Consider the following 25,892-nt stretch of genomic DNA (forward strand, 5'->3'; position numbering starts at 1 on the left):
GGAAATTATGGTTATTGAGGTTAATAATACTATGGGATCAAAATGACCCCCAAATTCTATGATTTAAGCTGTTTTTGAGGGTTTTTTGTTAAAAAAACACCTGAATCCAAAACACACCCGAATCCGACAAAAACATTTCAGGGAGGTTTTGCCAAAACGCGTCCGAATCCAAAACACGGCTGCGGAACCGAATCCAAAACCAAAACACAAAACCCGAAAAATTTCCGGTGCCTATCACTAATATATATATGTATACATAGCATATATACTTATATATACTGTAGAAAAGACAGCTGGCAGGGAAGGGGTTACAGGAGGGGCTGCTCTATGGAGAGTATAGAGATATAATGAACGGGTGTAGTACGGCTGACCGCCGGTCTCCTGACCGCCGGTCAGCTTACCTACGCCGGGATCCCGGCAGCATACCGACGCCGGTATCCCGGCGGGGAGGGGCGAGTGCAGCAAGCCCCTTGCGGGCTCGCTGCGCTCGCCACGCTGCGGGCTCGGTGGCGACCTGCGGTTGCCATGGGTTCTATTCACACTCTATGGGTGTCATGGACACCCACGAGTGGAAATAGTCCCTGTTGGTCGGCATGCCGACCATCGGGACAGTGACCTGTCGGGCTGGTGGAGGAGGTCATGTGACTGTCGGTCAGCTGACCGGCGGTCACATGAATACCACCCATAATGAACATGTAGGCTCTGGGGAGAAGGAGGGGCGGGGGAGGGGGTTGACACTAGACTTACCATTTGTGCTGTATTCATGTTGATCTCAGCCTGCAATTTCACCCAGACTAGCAAGCCTCTTGTCTGGGAAGGTTGTGAGAGTGGGGGGTGTCTGTGCTCTGATTGGCTGAGTGACTGTATGTGATGTGTCACTCTGCCAATCGTAGCACAGCAGACACTGCTGGGGAGTTCCTGTACTGAGCAGGAATCTCCTCAGCGTTACAGCAGGGCATACCAGTGGGCACAGCACAGCAGTTCCCAGTCACCAGCAGACCTTGCATTGGCCACACACCCCGATGATAGTGGGCGGGGTTACAGAGCAGCGGAGCACATAGGGATTTACCCAGCAGTCCAGGTCTGAGGTAAGCAGGACTTTGAATGGCAGAGCTTCAGGCGGGTCTGGGGGAGGGCTCTCAGGTGGATATGGAGGAGAAGCAGAGTTACAGACAGCCATGGGGTTTTTGAAATTTCAGGCTTGGGGTGGGATGTACTAAAGGGAAAATGCGGTAAAAACCCCATTTTCATATGTACTAAGACCCCACTGCCGGGTTTACGCCGCCGGGGGTATCGCGATACCCTATAGAAGCCTATAGGCTTCTTACCGCCTCCGCCGACCTGCGCCGCTCACGACGACCTCCCTCCGCCGCCCCCCCCCCCCCCCCCTCCTCTCCCACAGCACAGCCTTGTCTCCTTCCGGCTGCAGGGGGGAGGAGGAGGATCACGGGGACTCCCTGCACGTCACCTCCCGGGGCTGGGAGGTGACGGAAGCCAGCTCAAACCCTCTCCTTCATCACTGATCGCAGGACACCCCTGGCATCGCTTTGACATACTAATCGCATATGTTAATACATATGCGATTAGCATCATTGCGATGACCGGCGATCACCCACGATCATTGATAGTATATCCCGCCCTTGGGGTCCTGTGGGGCTATTTTCAATGGGGGGCCTGGAGCTGAAGCTCCATCCGCCCCATTGTTCATCCGGCCCTGAGTGTTAGGTATCCAGATGTGCAGTATTTTATGATCTATATTCCGGTGGCTGTTTCAAGTATATCACCTACTTCTGCGTATAGATATACGCAGAATGGGAATATTCACAAACTGCTATTATACTGTACACATCTGCAAGTGCACCCTGAACCAAGCATCGCCCACTGCTTCAAACCAACCTATGACCCCTCATGTACTGTAAATAACTTGCCCTCTGACCTATGAAAGAAGAGCTTACATTTCCCATTGTACTGTATTTGGACAAACTGTATAAAAGAGAGGTATCCTGATCCAGGCTTCAGTCCCTATACTCTGAGGTCATCTTGCCAAGACTGACTGAGTCCTGAATCTAGGAGTGCTTGCATAAATGTATGTATTATTGGTTTTAGCTCTTCTCTGTATATTGTTGTACCTTTTATCTGTACATTCTCAAGTAAATATTGTTGATGCATTGGACCACAACATTACATTTAACTACTGGTGTCGCATTTCTTCCTGTTTGGGGTAAATTGTATACAGCCACATGCATCGCTATATTGTGCACATAACGTGTCGGCGTGTATACGCAATGTATATTAACAACATAGCGGTTATATGTATATGATTAGCGGCCGTAATGGCTCAAACCACAGTGTACGTATGTGTTGCTTTCCCTTGTAATCAAAACAAACTTAACAGTTGTAGGCTCTGTCCGGTTCAACTCACACTCGCAGACTTACAGGGCCTTACAGACATTGGTCTAACAACAAAGGGTGGAGGACGCGTCTAAAGTAAAACAATTTTGTTTTGTGTTAAAACTACCTAATGTTGTTAAACCACGTCCGTCTTGTATAGTCTCAGAGGTGCTGGTGCGAACCGAGGGACAACAAAGAAAAGCCATTTTCTTTGGGTCTGGGTCTTTGGGTCTGTTGGCACGAAAATAAATGCATAAGCGTACAGATATTGGGGGTACTTCCAAGTTGAACGCTCGCTGCTGATTTTCGCAGCACAGCGATCAGGTGAAAAAATAAGATTTTACTTACCGATAAATCTATTTCTCGTAGTCCGTAGTGGATGCTGGGACTCCGTCAGGACCATGGGGAATAGCGGCTCCGCAGGAGACAGGGCACAAAATTTAAAAGTTTGACCACTAGGTGGTGTGTACTGGCTCCTCCCCCTATGACCCTCCTCCAAGCCTCAGTTAGGATACTGTGCCCGGACGAGCGTACACAATAAGGAAGGATTTTGAATCCCGGGTAAGACTCATACCAGCCACACCAATCACACCGTACAACTTGTGATCTGAACCCAGTTAACAGTATGACAAACGTAGGAGCCTCTGAACAGACGGCTCACAACAATAACAACCCGATTTTTTTGTAACAATAACTATGTACAAGTATTGCAGACAATCCGCACTTGGGATGGGCGCCCAGCATCCACTACGGACTACGAGAAATAGATTTATCGGTAAGTAAAATCTTATTTTCTCTGACGTCCTAGTGGATGCTGGGACTCCGTCAGGACCATGGGGATTATACCAAAGCTCCCAAACGGGCGGGAGAGTGCGGATGACTCTGCAGCACCGAATGAGAGAACTCCAGGTCCTCCTTAGCCAGGGTATCAAATTTGTAGAATTTTACAAACATGTTCTCCCCTGACCACGTAGCTGCTCGGCAGAGTTGTAATGCCGAGACCCCTCGGGCAGCCGCCCAAGATGAGCCCACCTTCCTTGTGGAATGGGCCTTGACAGATTTAGGCTGTGGCAGGCCTGCCACAGAATGTGCAAGTTGAATTGTGCTACAAATCCAACGAGCAATCGTCTGCTTAGAAGCAGGAGCACCCAGCTTGTTGGGTGCATACAGTATAAACAGCGAGTCAGATTTTCTGACTCCAGCCGTCCTTGAAATATATATTTTCAATGCTCTGACAACGTCCAGCAACTTGGAATCCTCCAAATCGCTAGTAGCCGCAGGCACCACAATAGGCTGGTTCAGGTGAAACGCTGAAACCACCTTAGGCAGAAAGTGAGGACGCGTCCGCAGTTCTGCCCTGTCCGAATGGAAAATCAGATATGGGCTTTTATACGATAAAGCCGCCAATTCTGACACTCTCCTGGCTGAAGCCAGGGCCAGTAGCATGGTTACTTTCCATGTAAGATATTTCTAATCCACCGATTTGAGTGGCTCAAACCAATGGGATTTGAGAAAATCCAAAACTACATTAAGATCCCACGGTGCCACTGGCTCCTTTTACAAAAGTCTGGACTTCAGGAACTGAAGCCAATTCTTTCTGGAAGAAAATCGACAGGGCCGAAATTTGAACCTTAATGGACCCTAATTTGAGGCCCATAGACAATCCTGTTTGCAGGAAATGTAGGAATCGACCCAGTTGAAATTCCTCCGTCGGGGCCTTCCTGGCCTCACACCACGCAACATATTTTCTCCAAATGCGGTGATAATGTTGTGCAGTCACCTCCTTCCTGGCTTTTACCAGGGTAGGGATGACCTCTTCCGGAATGCCTTTTTCCCTTAGGATTCGTCGTTCAACCGCCATGCCGTCAAACGCAGCCGCGGTAAGTCTTGGAATAGACACGGTCCCTGCTGAAGCAGGTCCCGTCTTAGAGGTAGAGGCCACGGATCTTCCGTGAGCATCTCCTGAAGTTCCGGGTACCAAGTTCTTCTTGGCCAATCCGGAGCCACGAGTATCGTTCTTACTCCCCTTTGCCGTATAATTCTCAGTACTTTTGGTATGAGAGGCAGAGGAGGAAACACATACACTGACTGGTACACCCATGGTGTTACCAGAGCGTCTACAGCTATTGCCTGAGGGTCTCTTGACCTGGCGCAATACCTGTCCAGTTTTTTGTTGAGGCGGGACGCCATCATGTCCACCATTGGTCTTTCCCAATGGACCACAATCATGTGGAAGACTTCTGGATGAAGTCCCCACTCTCCCGGGTGCAGATCGTGTCTGCTGAGGAAGTCTGCTTCCCAGTTGTCCACTCCCGGGATGAACACAGCTGACAGTGCTAACACATGATTTTCTGCCCAGCGGAGAATCCTTGCAGCTTCTGCCATTGCCCTCCTGCTTCTTGTGCCGCCCTGTCTGTTTACGTGGGCGACTGCCGTGATGTTGTCCGACTGAATCAACACCGGCTGACCCTGAAGCAGAGGTTTTGCCAGGCTTAGAGCATTGTAGATTGCTCTTAGCTCCAGTATATTTATGTGAAGAGACGTCTCCAGGCTTGACCACACGCCCTGGAAGTTTCTTCCCTGTGTGACCGCTCCCCAGCCTCTCAGGCTGGCATCCGTGGTCACTAGGACCCAGTTCTGTATGCCGAATCTGCGGCCCTCTAACAGATGAGCACTCTGCAACCACCATAGCAGAGACACTCTTGTCCTTGTGGACAATTTTATCCGCTGATGCATCTGCAGATGCGATCCGGACCATTTGTCCAGCAGATCCCACTGAAAAGTTCGTGCATGGAATCTGCCGAATGGAATCGCTTCGTAAGAAGCTACCATTTTTCCCAGGACTCTTGTGCATTGATGCACAGATACTTTTCCTGGTTTTAGGAGGTTCCTGACTAGATCGGATAACTCCCAGGCTTTCTCCTCCGGAAGAAATACCTTTTTCTGAACAGTGTCCAGAATCATCCCTAGGAACAACAGACGTGTCGTCGGGATCAGTTGGGATTTTGGAAAATTCAGAATCCATCCGTGTTGTTGGAGCACTACTTGGGTTAGTGCTACTCCGACCTCCAGCTGTTCTCTGGATCTTGCCCTTATCAGGAGATCGTCCAAGTAAGGGATAATTAAGACGCCTTCTCTTCGAAGAAGGATCATCATTTCGGCCATTACCTTGGTAAAGACCCGGGGTGCCGTGGATAATCCAAACGGCAGCGTCTGAAACTGATAATGACAGTTTTGGACCACGAACCTGAAGTACCCTTGGTGTGAAGGACAAATTGGAACATGAAGGTAAGCATCCTTGATGTCCAAGGACACCATAAAATCCCCTTCTTCCAGATTCGCTATCACTGCTCTGAGTGACTCCATCTTGAACTTGAATTTTTGTATGTACAGGTTCAGAGATTTTAGATTTAGAATCGGTCTTACCGAGCCGTCCGGCTTCGGTACCACAAATAGCGTGGAGTAATACCCCTGTCCCTGTTGTAGGAGGGGTACCTTGACTATCACCTGCTGAGAATACAGCTTGTGAATGGCCTCCAATACCGTCGCCCTGTCGGAGGGAGACGTTGGCAAAGCAGACTTTAGGAAACGGCGAGGAGGGGACTTCTCGAATTCCAACCTGTAACCCTGAGATACTACCTGCAGGATCCAGGGGTCCACCTGCGAGTGAGCCCACTGTGCGCTGAAATGTTTGAGGCGACCCCCCACCGCCCCTGAGTCTGCTTGTAAGGTCCCAGCGTCATGCTGACGCCTTTGTAGAAGCCGGGGAGGGCTTCTGCTCCTGGGAAGGAGCTGCTTGTTGCAGTCTCTTACCCTTTCCTTTGCCTCGGGGCAAATAGGAATGTCCTTTTGCTCGTTTGTTCTTATAGGAACGAAAGGACTGCGGCTGAAAAGCCTGCGGCTTTTTCTGCTGGGAGGTGACCTGGGGTAAAAAGGTGGATTTTCCGGCCGTTGCCGTGGCCACCAGATCCGATAGACCGACCCCAAATAATTCCTCCCCCTTATACGGCAATACTTCCATATGTCGTTTGGAATCCGCATCACCTGACCACTGGCGCGTCCATAAACTTCTTCTGGCAGATATGGACATCGCACTTACTCTTGATGCCAGAGTGCAAATATCTCTCTGTGCATCTCGCATATAAAGAAATGCATCCTTTAACTGCTCTATAGTCAGTAAAATACTGTCCCTATCCAGGGTATCAATATTTTCAGACAGTGACTCCGACCAAGCCACGCCAGCACTGCACATCCAGGCTGAGGCGATTGCTGGTCTCAGTATAACACCCGTATGTGTGTATATACTTTTTAATGTATTCTCCAGCCTCCTATCAGCTGGATCCTTGAGGGCGGCCGTATCAGGAGACGGTAACGCCACTTGCTTTGATAAGCGTGTGAGCGCCTTATCCACCCTAGGAGGTGTTTCCCAGCGCGCCCTAACCTCTGGTGGGAAAGGGTATAATGCCAATAACTTCTTTGAAATTAGCAGTTTTCTATCTGGGGTAACCCACGCTTCATCACACACTTCATTCAGTTCCTCTGATTCAGGAAAAACTATCGGTAGTTTTTTCACACCCCACATAATACCCCTTTTTGTGGTACTTGCAGTATCAGAGATATGCAAAGCCTCCTTCATTGCCGTGATCATATAACGTGTGGCCCTACTGGAAAATACGTTTGTTTCTTCACCGTCGACACTGGATTCAGTGTCAGTGTCTGGGTCTGTGTCGACCGACTGAGGTAAAGGGCGTTTTACAGCCCCTGACGGTGTCTGAGACGCCTGGACAGGTACTAACTGGTTTGCCGGCTGTCTCATGTCGTCAACCGACTTTTGTAGCGTGCTGACACTATCCCGTAATTCCATAAACAAAGCCATCCATTCTGGTGTCGACTCCCTAGGGGGTGACATCACCATTACAGGCAATTGCTCCGCCTCCACGCCAACATCGTCCTCATACATGTCGACACACACGTACCGACACACAGCAGACACACAGGGAATGCTCTGATAGAAGACAGGACCCCACTAGCCCTTTGGGGAGACAGAGGGAGAGTTTGCCAGCACACACCCAAGCGCTATAAATATATATAGGGACAACCTTAATAAGTGTGTTCCCTTTATAGCAGCTCAAATATTATAAATATCGCCAATAAGTGCCCCCCCTCTCTGTTTTTACCCTGTTTCTGTAGTGCAGTGCAGGGGAGAGTCCTGGGAGCCTTCCTCGCAGCGGAGCTGGGCAGGAAAATGGCGCTGTGTGCTGAGGAGAATAGGCCCCGCCCCCTTTTCGGCTGGCTTCTTCTCCCGGTTTTTTTTGGAACCTGGCAGGGGTTAAATACATCCATATAGCCCCAGGGGCTATATGTGATATATTTTAGCCAGAATAGGTATATTACATTGCTGCCCAGGGCGCCCCCCCCCAGCGCCCTGCACCCTCAGTGACCGCTGGTGTGAAGTGTGCGGAGAGCAATGGCGCACAGCTGCAGTGCTGTGCGCTACCTCATGAAGACTGAGACGTCTTCTGCCGCCGGTTTCTGGACCTCTTCTCTATTCGGCATCTGCAAGGGGGTCGGCGGCGCGGCTCCGGTGACCCATCCAGGCTGTACCTGTGATCGTCCCTCTGGAGCTAGTGTCCAGTAGCCTAAGAAGCAAATCCATCCTGCACGCAGGTGAGTTCACTTCTTCTCCCCTAAGTCCCTCGTTGCAGTGAGCCTGTTGCCAGCAGGACTCACTGAAAATAAAAAACCTAACAAACTTTTTCTAAGCAGCTCTTTAGGAGAGCCACCTAGATTGCACCCTGCTCGGACGGGCACAAAAACCTAACTGAGGCTTGGAGGAGGGTCATAGGGGGAGGAGCCAGTACACACCACCGAGTGGTCAAACTTTTAAATTTTGTGCCCTGTCTCCTGCGGAGCCGCTATTCCCCATGGTCCTGACGGAGTCCCAGCATCCACTAGGACGTCAGAGAAAACTGCATTTCTGCGCATGCTCATGCCCCGCAATGCGCACGCGCTACATACGGGTACAAAGCCCTTTGTAGTTGTGCTCAGGTTCTAGCAAAGTTTTTCTTCGCACTGGCCGCCACTAGAAGATTGACAGGAAAAGGGCTTTACTGGGTGTCAACTGACCATTTTCAGGGAGTGTTTGCAAAAACGCAGGCGTGTCTGAAAAAATTAAGGCGTGGCTGGGCATTCGCAGAGCTCGGCTGCACATGCGTTTGCACTTCTGCTAAGCTAAAATACACTCCCCAGTGGGCGGCGGCATAACGTTTGCACGGCTGCTAAAAACTGCTAGCGAGCGATCAACTCGGAATGACCCCCATTTTGCGTATATTCTCATGTATTGTTGCCATAGGTTGTAGTAATCATTATAGATCTGCATAGATTCGGATAAGTTATTTGTTATACATTTGTTGTATTTGTTTATTGGTTACTTGTAAAACACATACAAGTCTCGGTTTCTGCCTAAAAGTTTGGGCAGCACTCAACGGAAGTTACCCACATGGGTGACTTTCAGTGTGTGTGGAGAACAAAGGAAGTAGTGTGTATTAGTCAATAGCAATAGAAGAACAAGTTTTGTTTTATTGCTTACATTGATTGATATGTGTGGTTGTTGCGTATATTAATATATACAGGAACACGCAATTGCGAGCGCACGGTACGCACGTGGCATAGTACAAAGGTACGTGAAGCGTGCATACGGGGACGTGCACGTGTGCACAATTACGCGCACAGTTGCGTAATTACGCAAAAAAATGTGTAGATTAGCGAGCGCAAGTTTGCCACACAATAGAATTTAATTTTAAGGCGGGATAAAAGACTTATAGTTATACATTAACAAGTAACTATCCGATTTTAGACAGATTACTGAAAATCTTATTATAAGTGTACTACGTCTGGAGCCAGTTATCAATCAAAGGGAATTATTTTTTTTTTCTGTACAGAAAATATAAAAGTGTGGGTTGATGAAAATAAGATTTTACACTTACCGGTAAATCTATTTCTCGTAGTCCATAGAGGATGCTGGGGACTCTGTAAGGACCATGGGGAATAGGGTTCCGTTATGAAAGATAGATAGTGTCTAGTTAGACAGTCAATAGATAGACACCATATGTTAGATGGACATTAGGTCGACAGGGTCAAAAGGTCGACAGGGTCAAAAGGTCGACATGGAAAAGGTCGACAAGTCAAAAGGTCGACAGGTCAAAAGGTCGACAGGGTCAAAAGGTCGACATGGAAATGGTCGACATGAACAAGGTAGACACCATGTTTTTTGCATTTTTGTGGTTTGTGTGGATAGTTTTGTCATCTGGGACCCCCAATTGTAGAAAGGCATACCCTCGCGGGGCTCGCTTCGCTCGCCACGCTTCGTGCACGGTGGCTCGCTGTGCTCGCCACAAGGTTTATAACCAACTCTATGCCGACATGGATAGAGAAAGTATGAAATAATCCAAAAACATGTTACATTTAAAAAAAAACATTTGTCTATCTTTTTTATGTCGACCATTTTCATGTCGACCTTTTGACCATGTCGACATTTTGACCCTGTCGACATTTTGACCCTGTCGACCTAATGTCTGTCTAATTAATATATGGTGTCTATCTATTGACTGTCTAACTAGACACTGTATATCTATCAAACGGATAGGGGGGAATAGACGGGCTGCGCAGGAGACATGGGCACTTTAAGAAAGACTTTTGATTCTGGGTGTGCACTGGCTCCTCCCTCTATGCCCCTCCTCCAGACCTCAGTTAGGGAAACTGTGCCCAGAGGAGATGGACAGTACGAGGAAAGGATTTAGTTAATCCAAGGGCAAGATTCATACCAGCCACACCAATCACACCGTATAACTTGTGATAAAAAAACCCAGTTAACAGTATGAACAACAACATAGCCTCGGTTCAACCGATTAACCAACACATAACCCTTATGCCAGCAATAACTATATACAAGTCTTGCAGAAGTAGTCCGCACTTGGGACTGGCGCCCAGCATCCTCTATGGACTACGAGAAATAGATTTACCGGTAAGTGTAAAATCTTATTTTCTCTAACGTCCTAGAGGATGCTGGGGACTCCGTAAGGACCATGGGGATTATACTAAAGCTCCCAAACGGGCGGGAGAGTGCGGATGACTCTGCAGCACCGATTGAGCAAACAGGAGGTCCTCCTCAGCCAGGGTATCAAACTTATAGAACTTTGCAAAGGTGTTTGACCCCGACCAAGTAGCTGCTCGGCACAACTGTACTGCCGAGACCCCTCGGGCAGCCGCCCAAGAAGAGCCCACCTTCCTAGTGGAATGGGCCTTAACCGATTTAGGCAATGGCAATCCTGCCGTAGAATGTGCCCGCTGAATCGTGTTACAGATCCAGCGAGCAATAGTCTGCTTTGAAGCAGGAGCGCCAACCTTGTTGGCTGCATACAGGACAAATAGTGCTTCTGTTTTTATGACTCTAGCCGTTCTGGCCACGTAAATTTTCAAAGCCCTGACCACATCCAGGGAAGAGTCCGCAATTCCGCCCTATCCACATTAAAAACCAGATAGGGGCTTTTATGTGATAAAGCCGCCAATTCCGAGACTCGCCTAGCCGAAGCCAAGGCTAGCAACATGACCACCTTCCAAGTGAGATATTTTAACTCCACCGTTTTGAGTGGTTCAAACCAATGTGACTTAAGGAAACTTAACACCACGTTAAGATCCCAAGGTGCCACCGGAGGTACAAAAGGAGGCTGAATATGCAGCACTCCTTTCACAAATGTCTGTACTTCAGGAAGAGAAGCCAATTCTTTTTGAAAGAAAATGGATAAGGCCGAAATTTGAACCTTTATGGACCCTAATTTTAGGCCCAAATTCACTCCTGTTTGAAGGAAGTGAAGGAGACGGCCCAAATGAAACTCCTCCGTAGGAGCAGTCCTGGCCTCACACCAAGAAACATATTTTCGCCATATACGGTGATAATGTTTCAATGTCACATCCTTCCTAGCCTTGATCAGGGTAGGATGACTTCCTCCGGAATACCTTTTTCTGCTAGGATCCGGCGTTCAACCGCCATGCCGTCAAACGCAGCCGCAGTAAGTCTTGGAACAGACAGGGCCCCTGCTGCAGCCGGTCCTGCCTTAGAGGAAGAGGCCACGGATCTTCTGTGAGCAACTCTTGCAGATCCGGATACCAAGTCCTTCGTGGCCAATCTGGAACAATGAGGATTGTTTTCACCCTTCTTTGTCTTATTATTCTCAACACCTTGGGTATGAGAGGCAGAGGAGGGAACACATAGACCGATCTGAACACCCAAGGTGTCACCAAAGCGTCTACCGCTACCGCCTGAGGGTCTCTTGACCTGGCGAAATACCTCTTTAGCTTCTTGTTGAGCCTGGACGCCATCATGTCTATCTGAGGCACCGACCCGCGATCTGTGCAAAGACTTCCTGATGAAGTCCCCACTCTCCCGGATGCAGGTCGTGTCTGCTGAGGAAGTCCGCTTCCCAGTTGTCCACCCCGGGGATGAACACTGCTGACAGTGCGCTTACATGACCTTCCGCCCAGAGAAGAATCCTGGTGGCCTCTGTCATGGCCACTCTGCTCCTTGTACCGCCTTGGCGGTTTACATGAGCCACTGCCATGACATTGTCCGACTGAATCAGAACAGGTTTGTCCCAAAGTAATGCCTCCGCTTGACGTAGGGCGTTGTATATGGCCCTCAACTCCAGGACATTGATGTGGAGACAAGTCTCTAGAGTTGACCAGAGACCTTGAAAATTTCTTCCCAGAGTGACTGCACCCCAACCTCGGAGGCTTGCGTCCGTGGTCACCAGGATCCAATCCTGAATGCCGAATACGCGACCCTCTAAGAGGTGAGCACTGTGTAGCCACCACAGGAGAGACACCCTGGCTCTGGGAGACAAGGTGATCTTTTGATACATCTGTAGATGAGACCCGGACCACTTGTCCAGTAGGTCCCATTGAAAAGTCCTCGCATGGAACCTGCTGAAGGGAATGGCCTCGTAAGATTCCACCATCTTCCCCGGGACTCGAGTACAGTGATGCACTGAAACCTTTTTTGGCTTCAACAGGTCCTTGACCAGAGTCATGAGCTCCTGAGCCTTTTCCATCGGAAGAAAAACCTTTTTCTGTTCTGTGTCCAGAATCAGGCCCAAAAAGGTCAGACGCGTTGTAGGAACCAGCTGGGACTTCGGAATATTGAGAATCCAGCCGTGCTGCTGCAAGGTTCTCACAGACAGTGACACGCTGTTCAGTAACTTCTCTCGGGATCTCGCCTTTATGAGGAGATCGTCCAAGTATAGGATAATTGTGACACCCTGCTTGCGCAGGAGCACCATCATTTCCGCCAATATATTGGTGAAAATTCTCGGGGCCGTGGAAAGCCCAAACGGCAACGTCTGAATTTGGTAATGACAGTCCTGTACCGCAAATCTCAGGAACGCCTGGTGAGGAGGAAAAATCGGAACATGAAGGTATGCATCCTTTATGTCCAGGGAAACCATCCACCCCCCCACCCCCCCCCCCCCCCCTCCAGGCTGGCAATGACCGCTCTGAGCGATTCCATCTTGAACTTGAACTTTTTTAAGTACAGGTTCAGCGATTTTAGATTCAAAATGGGTCTGACCGAACCGTCCGGTTTCGGGACCACAAACAGGGTTGAGTAATACCCCTTTCCTTGCTGGAGAAGAGGAACCTTGACTATCACCTGCTGAAGATACAATTTTTGAATTGCAGATAACACCAACTCCCTCTCTGATGGAGAAGCCGGCAGAGCCGATTTGAAAAACCTGCGAGGAGGCATCTCTTCGAATTCCAGCCTGTATCCCTGAGAAACAATCTCTATTGCCCAGGGATCCACCTGTGAGCGAACCCAGACGTGGCTGAAAATTCGAAGACGTGCCCCCACCTGAGCCGACTCCCCCAGGGGAGCCCCAGCGTCATGCGGTGGATTTTGCAGATGGAGGGGAGGACTTCTGGTCCTGAGAACTAGCTGTGTGCAGCTTTTTTCCCTTGCCTTTACCTCCGGTAAGAAAGGACGATCCCCGTACCTTCTTGCTTTTATTTAAACGAAAGGACTGCATTTGATAATGAGGCGCCTTCTTAGTATGTTGCGGGGGAACATAAGGTAAAAAATTAAATTTACCAGCTGTAGCAGTAGAGACCAAGTCCGAGAGACCTTCTCCAAACAACTCCTCCCCCTTGTACGGCAACGACTCCATATGCCGCTTTGAGTCGGCATCCCCCGTCCACTGTCGGGTCCACAAGAGTTGCCTAGCAGAAACAGACGTAACATTTATTCTGGAGCTCAGTAAATAAATGTCTCTTTGTGCATCCCTCATATATAATGCCGCATCCTTGATATGCGCTAGGGTCATTAGAATGGTATCCTTATCTAGGGCACCAATCTCATTAGATAAGGAATCGGTCCATGCTGCGACAGCACTACAAACCCAGGCCGATGCCATAGCCGGCCTAACAATAGTACCAGAATGTGTGTAAATGTACTTCATGGTAACTTCCTGCTTATGATCAGCAGGATCTTTGAGGATAGCCATATCCTGGGAAGGCAGTGCCACCTTCTTGGATAAGCGTGTCAACGCCTTGTCTACTTTAGGCGAAGATTCCCATCGTATCCTATCATTTTGTGGGAAGGGATACGCCATAAGAATCCCTTTGGGAACTTGTAATCTCCTGTCTGGAGATTCCCAAGCCTTTTCGCACAATTCACTTAGCTCAAATGAGGACGGAAAAGTGACCTCAGGTTTTTTCTCTTTATACATGTGCACCCTCATGTCAGGGACAGGGGGTTCCTCAGTAATATGCAAAACCTCTTTAATCACAACAATCATGCAACGAATACCTTTAGCCACTTTTGGCTGTAATTTTACATCCTCATAGTTGACACTAGAATCTGAATCTGTGTCGGTATCTGTGTCAGTGATCTGGGATAATGTGCGTTTCTGAGACCCAGAAGGTCCCGGTGCCACTGGGACAGGCATGGTCTGACTACCTGACTGATCCCTAGCCTCAGTCTTGTCTAATCTCTTATGCAATACATTTATATTAGCATTCAAGACATTCCACATATCCACCCAGTCCGGTGTCGGCGGTGCCGACTGCGACCCGACATTCATGCACTCCCCCTCTTCCTTAGGCGAGCCTTCATCGTCAAACATGTCGACACACGCGTACCGACACACTCCCACACACACAGGGAATCTCTTTTCTGAAGACAGGATCCCCCTTAGGCCCTTTGGAGAGACAGAGAGAGAGTATGCCAGCACACACCCCAGCGCTATATGACCCAGGAGAAAAACACAGAATGTTTACCCAGTAGCGCTGTAGTATATACATTTGCCAATTATGTGCCCCCCCCCCCCTCTACTTTAAAACCCCTCTGTCACCGTGTGCCAAGCAGGGGAGAGTCCGTGGAGCTTCCTCTCAACGGTGCTGTGAAGAAAAAATGGCGCTGGTGAGTGCTGAGGGAGAAGCCCCGCCCCCTCGGCGGCGGGCTTCTGTCCCGCTCAAAGTTTGTAAAATATGGCGGGGGCTCTTTTATATACATGTACAGTGCCCACCTGTACATATATATAGGTTATTTGCCATAGGAGAGGTATTTATTGCTGCCCAGGGCACCCCCCCCTGCGCCCTGCACTCTTACAGTGACCGGAGTGTGTGAGGTGTAATGGAGCAATGGCGCACAGCTGCCGTGCTGTGCGTTACCTCAGTGAAGCACCCGAAGGCTTCTGCCGCCTTAGACGTCTTCTTTCTTCGTTTCTACCGGCTCTGTGAGGAGAACGGCGGCGCGGCTCTGGGATGAACGCCCAGGACGAACCTGTGTTCCACTCCCTCTGGAGCTAATGGTGTCCAGTAGCCGAGAAGCAGAGCCTATCATTTAAGTAGGTCTGCTCCTCTCTCCTCAGTCCCTCGATGCAGGGAGCCTGTTGCCAGCAGTGCTCCCTGATAATAAGAAAAAATCCTAACAAAAATGCTTTCTTAGCAGGGAACTCAGGAGAGCTCCCTGCAGTGCACCCATCTTCCTCTGGGCACAGTCTAAAACTGAGGTCTGGAGGAGGGGCATAGAGGGAGGAGCCAGTGCACACCCAGAATCAAAAGTCTTTCTTAAAGTGCCCATGTCTCCTGCGGAGCCCGTCTATTCCCCATGGTCCTTACGGAGTCCCCAGCATCCTCTAGGACGTTAGAGAAAAGTAAGTGTGAGTGGATTGAACCCCCAGAAAGCGGGATTCCGTAGAGTAACACTCAGCAAGGAGATGCTCGAGTGGCGTGGTGGCTCGCAACCACGCGTTAAGTATAAAACAAAGTAAGGTTCCGTTCGGACGAGGTATGGTTAACAGTCCAGGTGCGGAGTTAGCCCATTTATAAAACACTCCAGGTGATGGAGACATAGCCTACTGTAAAAAGTTAAATTGTCTTCATAATCGTAAGGCACACAAATAACAAGTATTTGTGAGTCGTGCAATTTGACCGCATCTCTGTTTATGTGATACGCGTCGCAACGTGATACGGTTTTTGCATCATTTTGCACAAATAGCGTCATCATACGCGCTGTTAGCATACGCAGAGGTGATTGAGTAAAGAGTTAAGAAACTTCGCTGCTCTCCCAGGAAGATTCTTGGTGGGCATTTACTGGATGGTGTGTGACACTTCCCACACGGAATTCCAGTGGATAGAAACCCAAAAGTAACAGGCCTGTAACCTCCACTGGAAAGGCGTAGTATTACTCTGTTAATACATTTCGTTCTCCCAGTGCCTGAGGGGTCTGATATATGCGCGTCATCAGTCGGTGGGGCGTGGCATACCTGGTAGAGAAGGAGTCGGTGAAAGAACTCGGAGGACTTTCACCATTTGCTCGTGTTGTCTATTTGGTAATCGTGTTAAAATGCCCATGATGGGAGCCAAATGCACAAGCGAGAAACGTTTGGTAGCCAGAGTTCAGGCTGGAGGACAGGGGCCGAAAGGGTCCGCTGGTTATATTATGTGTAGGAAGTATGGTCCTTACACGGAGGCTTTTTGTGATGAATGGGTGCGAATGACTGTTGAAGATAGGGCATCATTTCCTAGGGTAGGTAGTTTTGACCCAGAGGTGCTGCAAAATGTTAGAAATAGAATATGCCTGATCAAATCCAGGAAACACATCAGACATAACGACTGTTTAAACATATGGCAACAGGAAGGAGAAACGCAAAGGGAACTTGCTCGCACAGCGAGGTCAAAACCAGACAGGAATGTGAATGCGAGTGCTCCACCACCGCCACGTCGATGGAGAGAAGGCCGCTACAACCAATAGCATACTAGAAAACGGTAGAAATGCAATTGTAACATGTATAAACTCTAACCCTTGCAAATTGTACCCTGTCCTAAGTTCTTTCAAGGATCATAGTTCAGAGGAGGATGACGAACCTAGCCTGATCTCAGCCCTCTCTCAGGCAATAACCATGCAGGAAACCCAGCTGGGGCAAGCCCAACCGGTGAGAGCGACAACTGCTTCCTCTTCAGGTGAGACGGCCGGGATCAGTGTGTTTCTCACATATAAAATGTTCTGCATTTGTAACGTAGTATACCATGTGGGGTCCCCGTGGAACCCCAATTGTGTTTTTTATTATTTACGTTTTTTTGAAAGAACATTTTATAAGCCTAATTACACAGTATTTATCTTAATCCGATGACACATAGAAAAATCAGGCGTAAAATAGTTGTAATAGATACGGCAGGATCACAAAAATAACATTCTGGGGTCCTCAGAAGACTCCCCTTGGTATACGAAGGGTTAAACAATAAGGAGAGGCTGAAGAAACTGCTAATAGATTAGTCCTTTCCCTAGGTTACAATGTAGGAGTCAACAGCATAGTGTCCTTTTCTAAGAATGAATTCCTTGATGCAGGGAACTATTCAGGGCTATACTGAGGACAGTGAGAGGTGGAATTCCCAATGTATTAATAAAGCTTGACCATAATCCACTTCAGAGACGGATGACTGCAAATCTCTGAGGATACCTGACAAATAGTTTTGCTAGTTGGGATTTTCTTAATTCTAAGGGGCCTATTAATTAACATTATTTTTACTAAAATATCGTGAAAAAGGGTGTGCAGGCACCCCCTAATGTCCATACCCCACCCCCCCCCGTATGCCACGCCTGCAGCACAGTGATCGCCAGGGCCAACCCTACCATTACTCAAGGTATGCATCTGGTCGCTGCAGCCCGACATACCCTGCAGCAGTTTGACATGGCCTCCCCCACCTGCCTCAGACACTGGGACACAGAGTGTTCCCCTTCCCCCATGTGTCTGCTACTGTCCCCGCAGCTGCCGGCTCTTGTCAGATGTACATGACAGCCAGGCAGCCATTCGGGTGTGCTGTCGGGCAGGACTGCAAACTGACAGGCGGCCACTGATGACGGTTCATAGGTGTGGGGCTAGGGAGGCCAATCCCGGGATCGGGATCGGCGGGATCCCGGGATTTGGGCCTAAAAATGCCGGGATTTGAATCCCGGGATTGGAGCCTCCAATCCCGGGATTCAAGGGATTACAGTGCGCATGTGCGGGAGGGTTGGAAGCGGCGTGGGAGGGCGGGTGGGTGTAAGTAATAACACTTACTATCAGGCGGCCGCGGCAGCCATGGACACTCTGAACCCAGCGGCAATTCAAATGAAGCGCCGGCCGCCAGCCAATCAGAGCTGGCGGACCGGCAGCCAATCAGGGAAGCTGCCGCAACAGCGGCAGCCAATCAGGAGCAACTGCTGCGGCAGCTTCCCTGATTGGCTGCCGGTCCGCCAGCTCTGATTGGCTGGCGGCCGGCACTTCATTTGAAATGCCGCCGCGTTCAGTGTGTCCATGGCGGCCGCCCGCCTAATAGTAAGTGTTATTACTTACACCCACCCTCCCTCCCGCGCCGCTACCAACCCTCCCGCACCACTACCTACACCCACCCTCCGCACCGCTACCTACCCCCATAGGTGTGCGCAGACACTGACAGGCGGGTGCCGCTCCGGACTCCCCCCCCTCCCCCCCCCCCCCTCCATGGCACGGCATTATAGTGTTCTATCACCTTCCCTGTCCTGGACATAGACTGCTTACCTGGGCCGCCCAGGTGTACTGCCCGTGTGGGCTCATTCACATGGGCTTCTTTCCCAAACATGTTTAAATTGCTCTACTGTCTTAGGGGCAGATTTCTTAAAATCCGTAATTTAATTGCGTTTATTTAGTGATAATAACGTTTCAATTCGCAATAGAATTATCACATGAATGACTTAAAATCCACATGCCGGGATAGGGCTTGGGTTAACGCCCTGTTCTTGGGAATCCTGTTCCCTGCAGTAACATGAAGTCTGTTTGCATTTGCGGTAGACTTCATCTTACTTAGCATGTGCCGCTTCACAGTTCACGGCAGATCTGAGAAGAGAGAGCCGCGGCAGCACTCACTGTGACGTGCCGAATCCTGACACTGGGGGTCATTCCGAGTTGATCGCTCGCTAGCAGTTTTTAGCAGCCGTGCAAACGCTATGCCGCCGCCCTCTGGGAGTGTATTTTAGCTTAGCAGAAGTGCAAACGAAAGGATCGCAGAGCGGCTCCAAAATAATTTTGTGCAGTTTCAGAGTAGCTTCAGACCTACTCAGCGCTTGTGATCACTTCAGACTATTCAGTTCCTGTTTTGATGTAACGAACACGCCCTGCGTTCGCCCAGCCATGCCTGCATTTTTTCTGGCACGCCTGCGCTTTTCCAAACACTCCCTGAAAACGGTCAGTTGACACCCAGACATGCCCACTTCCTGTCAATCACTCTGCGGCCAGCAGTACGACTGAAAAGCTTTGCTAGACCTTGTGTGAAACTACATTGTTCGTTGTAATAGTACGATGCGCGTGTGCATTGCGCCGCATACGCATGCGCAGAAGTGCCATTTTTTTGCCTGATCGCTGCGCAGCGAACGAAAGCAGCTAGCGATCAACTCAGAATGACCCCCACTGACTGTAAACATGCTCTGAACGGCAGAGTCTGAGCTGCACTCGGAGGGAATGGGGGAGCATGACCGGATAGGTCATGATGTAACTTATATACATATAAATGTTATTTGAAATAGAGTACATACATAATGATAGGAAATAAAAGGTGCTAATTAAAGATATTTATTTAAAAAAGATTTATTACCATGTTATGCGCCCTACGAACTGGGCGACGGCAGCATTTTGGATGATGAACGATCTGAATGATGATTGATCGTCCAAATTGTTTTGCATTGCAAAACAACGGGAAACCAATGATGAACGACTGCAGGGACGCGCATCATTCATCGTTGGTGCCTACACACTAAACGATATGAACTATAAATTATTAATTTCTGAGCTATATCGTTCATAATATATCGCCCATCACCAGTCACCATCTCCCAGTGTGTAGGGCCCTTAAGTGTGCACGGAGTATTCCTCTTTTAAGCATACCTCCCAACTGTCCCGATATCAGTGGAACAGTCCCGCTATACAGACACTGTCCCGCTGTCCCTCCCTCGGGTCGCAGTGTCCCGCTGGCACGGGGGGTGGGCAGTTGGGGGAGGCTTTGATCACCCGCTGCTTTGCTCTGCAAAGCAGCCGGTGATCACTGAATAGATGCCGTGCGCACGCGCACGGCATCTATTCAGTGCTGGGAGGGGAGCAGGGGGCTGCGCAGCTGCTCGGAGAGCATTGGGCACGCCCCCAAAATGCAGAAAACGGGTCTGTGGCGCTCGGCCACGCCCACTCGACATAGGCCACGCCCCTTCAGTGACAAGCGATGGCTTTTTTGGGTCACGCGCGGATTCACCACGCAAGGGGTCCCTCCTTCTGCCCCTTTAAAGTTGGGAGGTATGTTTTAAGTTCCTGTCGGCTACTTTGCTTTCAGTTTCACTGCTTTGGTAAACACAGAGGAGGGAGGGGGAGGAGGAGGAGGGAGGGGGGGGGGGGAGGAGGAGGAGGAGGAGGAGGAGGGAGGGAGGGGGGTCCTGGAAAGCTCTCCCCCTCCTGTAAAAGAACCTTATCACAACTGCAGACTGGGTTTAGCATGGATAACGCTGGTTAGAGCTGGCGTAATTATCACTAGTAAATGGAAACGTTTGCCGTGCCTGTATATATGGATTTAAGCAGCTCTGTATAAAGTTAGTATATTGTAAATAGGAAACAAAGCGCTGGGTTAAACAATGCTGAAATAAGAAAGAAGAAAGGGTTAGACAAGAATTAAAGAAAGAAGATAAATTAGATTAGAAAAAGAGAAAAAGGAAAGGAAAAGATATTAAAAATAAAAAATATAAATAAAGCTCTTTTGTGATAAAATGCATCTTCTTCCGGTAGGTAATGGAGTCCTTATTAAGCCTTGCACCACCTCTAAACGCTAAGCTATCCCTGTGTTCTAACCTTATGCTCCGGTATTCTGTGGCCGGAGCTTGTTGTCTGGGTGCTTCTTTCTGCGTTGCTGTGTGCGGCTGGTCCCTTCACGGCTTCACCATAACTCAATTCCGGATAAAGTTGGGCTTGTTGTCCAAGGTGACTTTTGCACATTAATTTGGAATAAATCGTTCTTGAAGAAACACTACCAGAAAGTGTGCTACGTCTACAATTTTATATACAAGTTTCAAAAAGCTAGTTTCTGTACAATTCCACTGAGAATTATTTGACTTTAACACCATTTACTGTGCTATTATTTATTACCAACAACTTTTTACACCGTGCTAACTAAGTGGCTCACCCATTATATTACTACAAGACCTACAATAAATCATTTCTTTTCATTGTTACACAAACTACAGTAGAAGTGCTTAGAAAATTGCTTCTAAGCGCTATAACGAAATGGGGAAAAGTAATTACAAGGACTAAGAGTACACAGACCACAATACCGCACATCCGTCATTAATCAACTTGTGTATCTTTAAAACCAGAATCAAATACATTTCCTCTTTTATTCATTGTCAGCTAAACTGTGTAACTGAATATAATAGATATTAGTTACACAAGTATATTATTTAATTTCTCTTTATTAAGATACTGTATATAGAGCCTGATGCAGTGATGACGCGATGTCGATGTACGCAGCAGAGCGAGTCTTTGGTACTGCGCATGCATCTAAGTCACGCTGCGCCTGTGCAGAAATAGTCTTGCAATGACGGCAGAGAGGATTTATTTGCTAAGTGATTGACAGTCAGGGAGCAAGGGAGGGGGTAACTGGGGAGTGGCAGCAAAAATGCAGGCGCGTCAGGACTGTTTTAGGGGCATGTTTCAGCCTGCGACTATGATCCCGTATGCAGCTGCAATGGTTCCTTACTTCCTGCGACCATGCTGCACAATCATATGGCTAATCAGTACTTCAATAATTGACTGTCCTGCGACCAATGCTGCAACTCTGGACGCAGTCACTGGGGCGTGTACAGCTGCCGGAGGGTGTCTCAGTACACATCCAGCCATCTGCGGAATTTGGATATGTTCCCACAATCGCTGTGTACACATTCACAGCTGCAATGCATTAGCATATGTCTCTGTATCATGCTCATAGCCATAAGAGATCAAAAACACAAAAGACAATATAGAAGAAAGAAATAAAAGGTAGCAGAAAACAAACAAACAAAAACAAACAAACTGATAATTAAACTGTGTCTAATTAACAAATAGAATCTAAAAAAACTAATGACAAACTAATAAAATACTCATTCAGCACAGGCACTTTGTGATAAAAGCACCTCTCGTCTAGTACTGTCTGACCACGCGGGCCACCCACCACAGAGTTTGGGATTTAATTACATTCATGTTATATATTATAAATGCATATGTTATAAATTTGTGAGTTAGACATCTGATCAGGGAACAGTTTACGTGTTTCTCTGCAACCACTAGTGTTGGATATATAATATTTCCTACAGGAATTTCTGCTAACTGTCCCCCTAATGCTTACATTAGTTTCCAGATTGGCAAAAGGGAATTCGATTTGGGATTTCAATTCGCTTTGGGTGGTGTTAATAGTGAAGAATATGAGTGCACATGTGGGCTCAAAGCGAGTACTATAATCACAGTATATTGGGGCCAATTCATGTTTGTAAGAAAACCGGCTGTGAAATGCTGTCTAATTAAAATTGTAACGCAGCAGGAGACGTCTGTAGGAGATAGACGCCTCCTGTTAGCACTGGCGAGAATCCGAGTGCTGAGTCTGAGGACACAGCCTCAGCTCACCATCGCAACCATTGGTCATGATTCACGATGGTTACAGGCACTGGCCAGCCTGTGTAAGCTGAAACTAACTCACTCAGGCTGGCCATCAGATCCGGACACCCAGGTCCAGGAAGTCAGTCTGCAGACCCTGGATCATACTTGCATACTTTCTGTCACACAGCAGGGGTGTGTGTACAGTGGCGGATTTAGCGGGGGGGCGATCAGGGCGAACGCCCCCCCTACATATACCGGCAGCGGGATGGAGGCCGGGTCCCGCTGCGGTATTGGGAACGGGTTGGAGAGCGGTGCAGCGCGGCGGCGGACGAGGAGAGAGAGGAGCGTCCTGACGCGCGTACAGTGACCTCTGATCTGAGCACGCCCCCTCCTTCCTGTACGCGCGTCAGGAGGACGCTCTCTCTCTGTCTTCGTCCTCCGCCTCGCTGCACCGCTCGGCACCCGTTCCCAATATCGCGGCGGGACCCGGCCTCCATCAATGATTAGGTGTGTGTGTGTGTGTGTGTGTGTGTGTGTGTGTCCCATTTCTCCCCCCTCCTCTCTTCTCCCGGCATTATGTCCCTGCATTCTGTTGCCTCATTCAGCGTGCTATAATGTGCACTTCGGCTCATACAGTGTGCTATAACATTGGCTCATACAGTGTGCTATAACATTGGCTCATACAGTGTGCTATAAAGTGAATTTTGGCTCATACAGTGTGCTATAACGTTGGCTCATACAGTGTGCTATAACGTTGGCTCATACAGTGTGCCATAACGTTGGCTCATACTGGGCGGGATGTATTAACATACATCGCCGCCCCTCGCCGGTTACCGCAGCGATGTTGATCGCATATGTACTAACATATGCGATCAACATCGCGATGCGGTGACGGAGGCCCCCCGCGATACCTGTTAGGTGGTCTGCGGGGGGTCTCCGTCACCTCCCCGGGGTCCCCACACTGGCTAGATGCCGGGAAGCAGCAGCAGGCTGCCCCCGGCACCTCCTCCTCCCCTCTGCAGCCGGAAGGACGTCCGGCTGCGTTGCTAGGGGGAGGAGGACACTACCTTCCGGGTCCAGGGCAGCCTGGAGGAAGGTAAGCCAGGGGGAAGGGGGGTCGGCGTCTGCGGCGGGGGTCGACGGTGTCGGCGGGTTGCGGCGGTCGGCGAAAAGAAGCCCATAGGCTTCTATAGGGTTTCGCCATCCAGAGATGGCGAAACCCTGGACGCCAAAAACGCTGCGGTAGGGTCTTAGTAAATATGAAAATGCGGTAAAACCCCCGTTTTCGGGGGTTTTACCGCATTTTTGCTTTAGTACATCCCGCCCACAGTGTGCTATAAAGTGAATTTTGGCTCATACAGTGTGCTATAAAGTGAATTTTGGCTCATACAGTGTGCTATAAAGTGAATTTTGGCTCATACAGTGTGCTATAATGTGCACTTCGGCTCATACAGTGTGCTATAACATTGGCTCATACAGTGTGCTATAACGTTGACTCATACAGTGTGCTATAAAGTGAATTTTGGCTCATACAGTGTGCTATAAAGTGAATTTTGGCTCATACAGTGTGCTATAACGTTGGCTCATACAGTGTGCTATAAAGTGAATTTTGGCTCATACAGTGTGCTATAACGTTGGCTCATACAGTGTGCTATAACGTTGGCTCATACAGTGTGCTATAATGTGAATTTCAGCTCATACAGTGTGCTTCAATGTTGAATTTCTTTGTAAGAATATCCTTGTGTCTATCCCATGCATGTTTAAATTGCCCTACTGTCTTATCCTCTACCACCCCTGATGGAAGGAATGGCGATTTGGCAGTCTGTATCACCAGTGCGCAGGGTTCTCTCCACTAACTGGCAACATTTTATTAGTAATGGCAACAATAGGAAATTTTAGAAGCGAACGGGAAGGGCATTACTAAGTGGGAGGGGCTATGATTAGGGGGAGGAGTTATAATTCTTAAACCGTCCCCCCTAAAAGTTAAGTCTAGATCCGCCACTGGGTGTGTAGGAGGCGGGATGACGTGATCGTGTCATCGTAGTCCCGCCCCTCGTTTTACAATACCTAAATTACAGGCATTGTAAAGCAGGGGGCGGGGCTACAATGACGCGATTTAACATAAATCACGTCATCTCGCCGCCCACCTGTCCTGTGTGTCAGGATGCCGCAGGAGTGTGGGTGGCAGTGAAAGGGGATGCGGCGGGGGGGGGGGGGGGTGGAGGCAGGATGCGGGAGACTTGCCCACTTCCCCGGGGGGCGGGGAATGCCACTCGATTTTCGTGAGCCTCCTGGCCTTTCCAGGAGAGTAGGCAAGTATGCCCTGGATCCGTCTGCCTTCAAAACCGTTTTGAAGAACGGTGCTCAGTACTGCCCCCAAAACCACAGTATGTCAATTATGCTGCGGCTGACGGGGCTGTGAGTGACATTGCAAGACCCGTTCTGCACAGACATACTTCATCTAGACAAAATAATGTTTCAAAAGACACCAAATTAATTATGTTTTTATTTGAGAATTTGCTGCCGGACAATATTCCTTACAGTGTACTAAACAGATATCTAACTATACAGCATATGACAGATATAGCCATTCTCATCTTACTGCAGTGTTCCACGCATTTCTTGTCGCAGCCTATCATGCAATGCAGCAAGCCATGTTGCAGCATCCTCCATTGCAGAAAAGATGAGCATGGCTACATTTGTATGCAACTGCTCCACTTGTTGTGTGCTAAAGCTCTATAGTTCCTGGTATATTTGTCTATTTACAGCTACCTCCCAACACTTTAAACAGCAGACTTAACACACATATTTCAATTAGCTTATTCAAAACTACATGTCCGGTCCACATTACAACATTGGGGGTAATTCTGAGTTGATCGCAGCAGCAAGTTTGTTAGCAATTGGGCAAAACCATGTGTACTGCAGGGGGGGGGGGGGGGGGGGGCAGATATAACATTTGCAGAGAGAGTTAGATTTGGGTGGGTTATTTCGTTTCTGTGCAGGGTAAATACTGGCTGCTTTATTTTTACACAGCAATTCAGATTTTCAGTTTGAATACACCACACCCAAATCTAACTCTCTCTGCACATGTTATATCTGTCCCCCCTGCAGTGCACATGGGTGGTCATTCCGAGTTGTTCGCTCGCAAGCTGCTTTTAGCAGCTTTGCACACGCTAAGCCGCCGCCTACTGGGAGTGAATCTTAGCTTATCAAAATTACTAACGAAAGATTAGCAAAATTGCGAATACACACTTCTTAGCAGTTTCTGAGTAGCTCCACACTTACTCGGCATCTGCGATCAGTTCAGTGCTTGTCGTTCCTGGTTTGACG

At 48.8% G+C, this 25,892-nt stretch overlaps 1 protein-coding gene across 1 annotated transcript in view; it reads left to right on the forward strand.

Annotated features, from left to right (window-relative positions):
• Positions 1–850: 850 nt before the first annotated feature.
• LOC134956838 (uncharacterized) overlaps positions 851–25,892 on the forward strand; it is a 54,674-nt gene continuing 29,632 nt past the window's right edge. Inside the window, exons 1-2 of the mRNA XM_063938747.1 lie at positions 851–1,088; positions 16,772–16,905. Of these exons, the coding sequence (XP_063794817.1) occupies positions 16,845–16,905 (61 nt within the window). The 5' untranslated portion in view covers positions 851–1,088; positions 16,772–16,844. The remainder of the gene's footprint in view (positions 1,089–16,771; positions 16,906–25,892) is intronic.

This window comes from Pseudophryne corroboree, chromosome 9 (assembly GCF_028390025.1).
Source record: "Pseudophryne corroboree isolate aPseCor3 chromosome 9, aPseCor3.hap2, whole genome shotgun sequence".
NCBI classification, from domain to species: Eukaryota; Metazoa; Chordata; class Amphibia; order Anura; family Myobatrachidae; genus Pseudophryne; species Pseudophryne corroboree.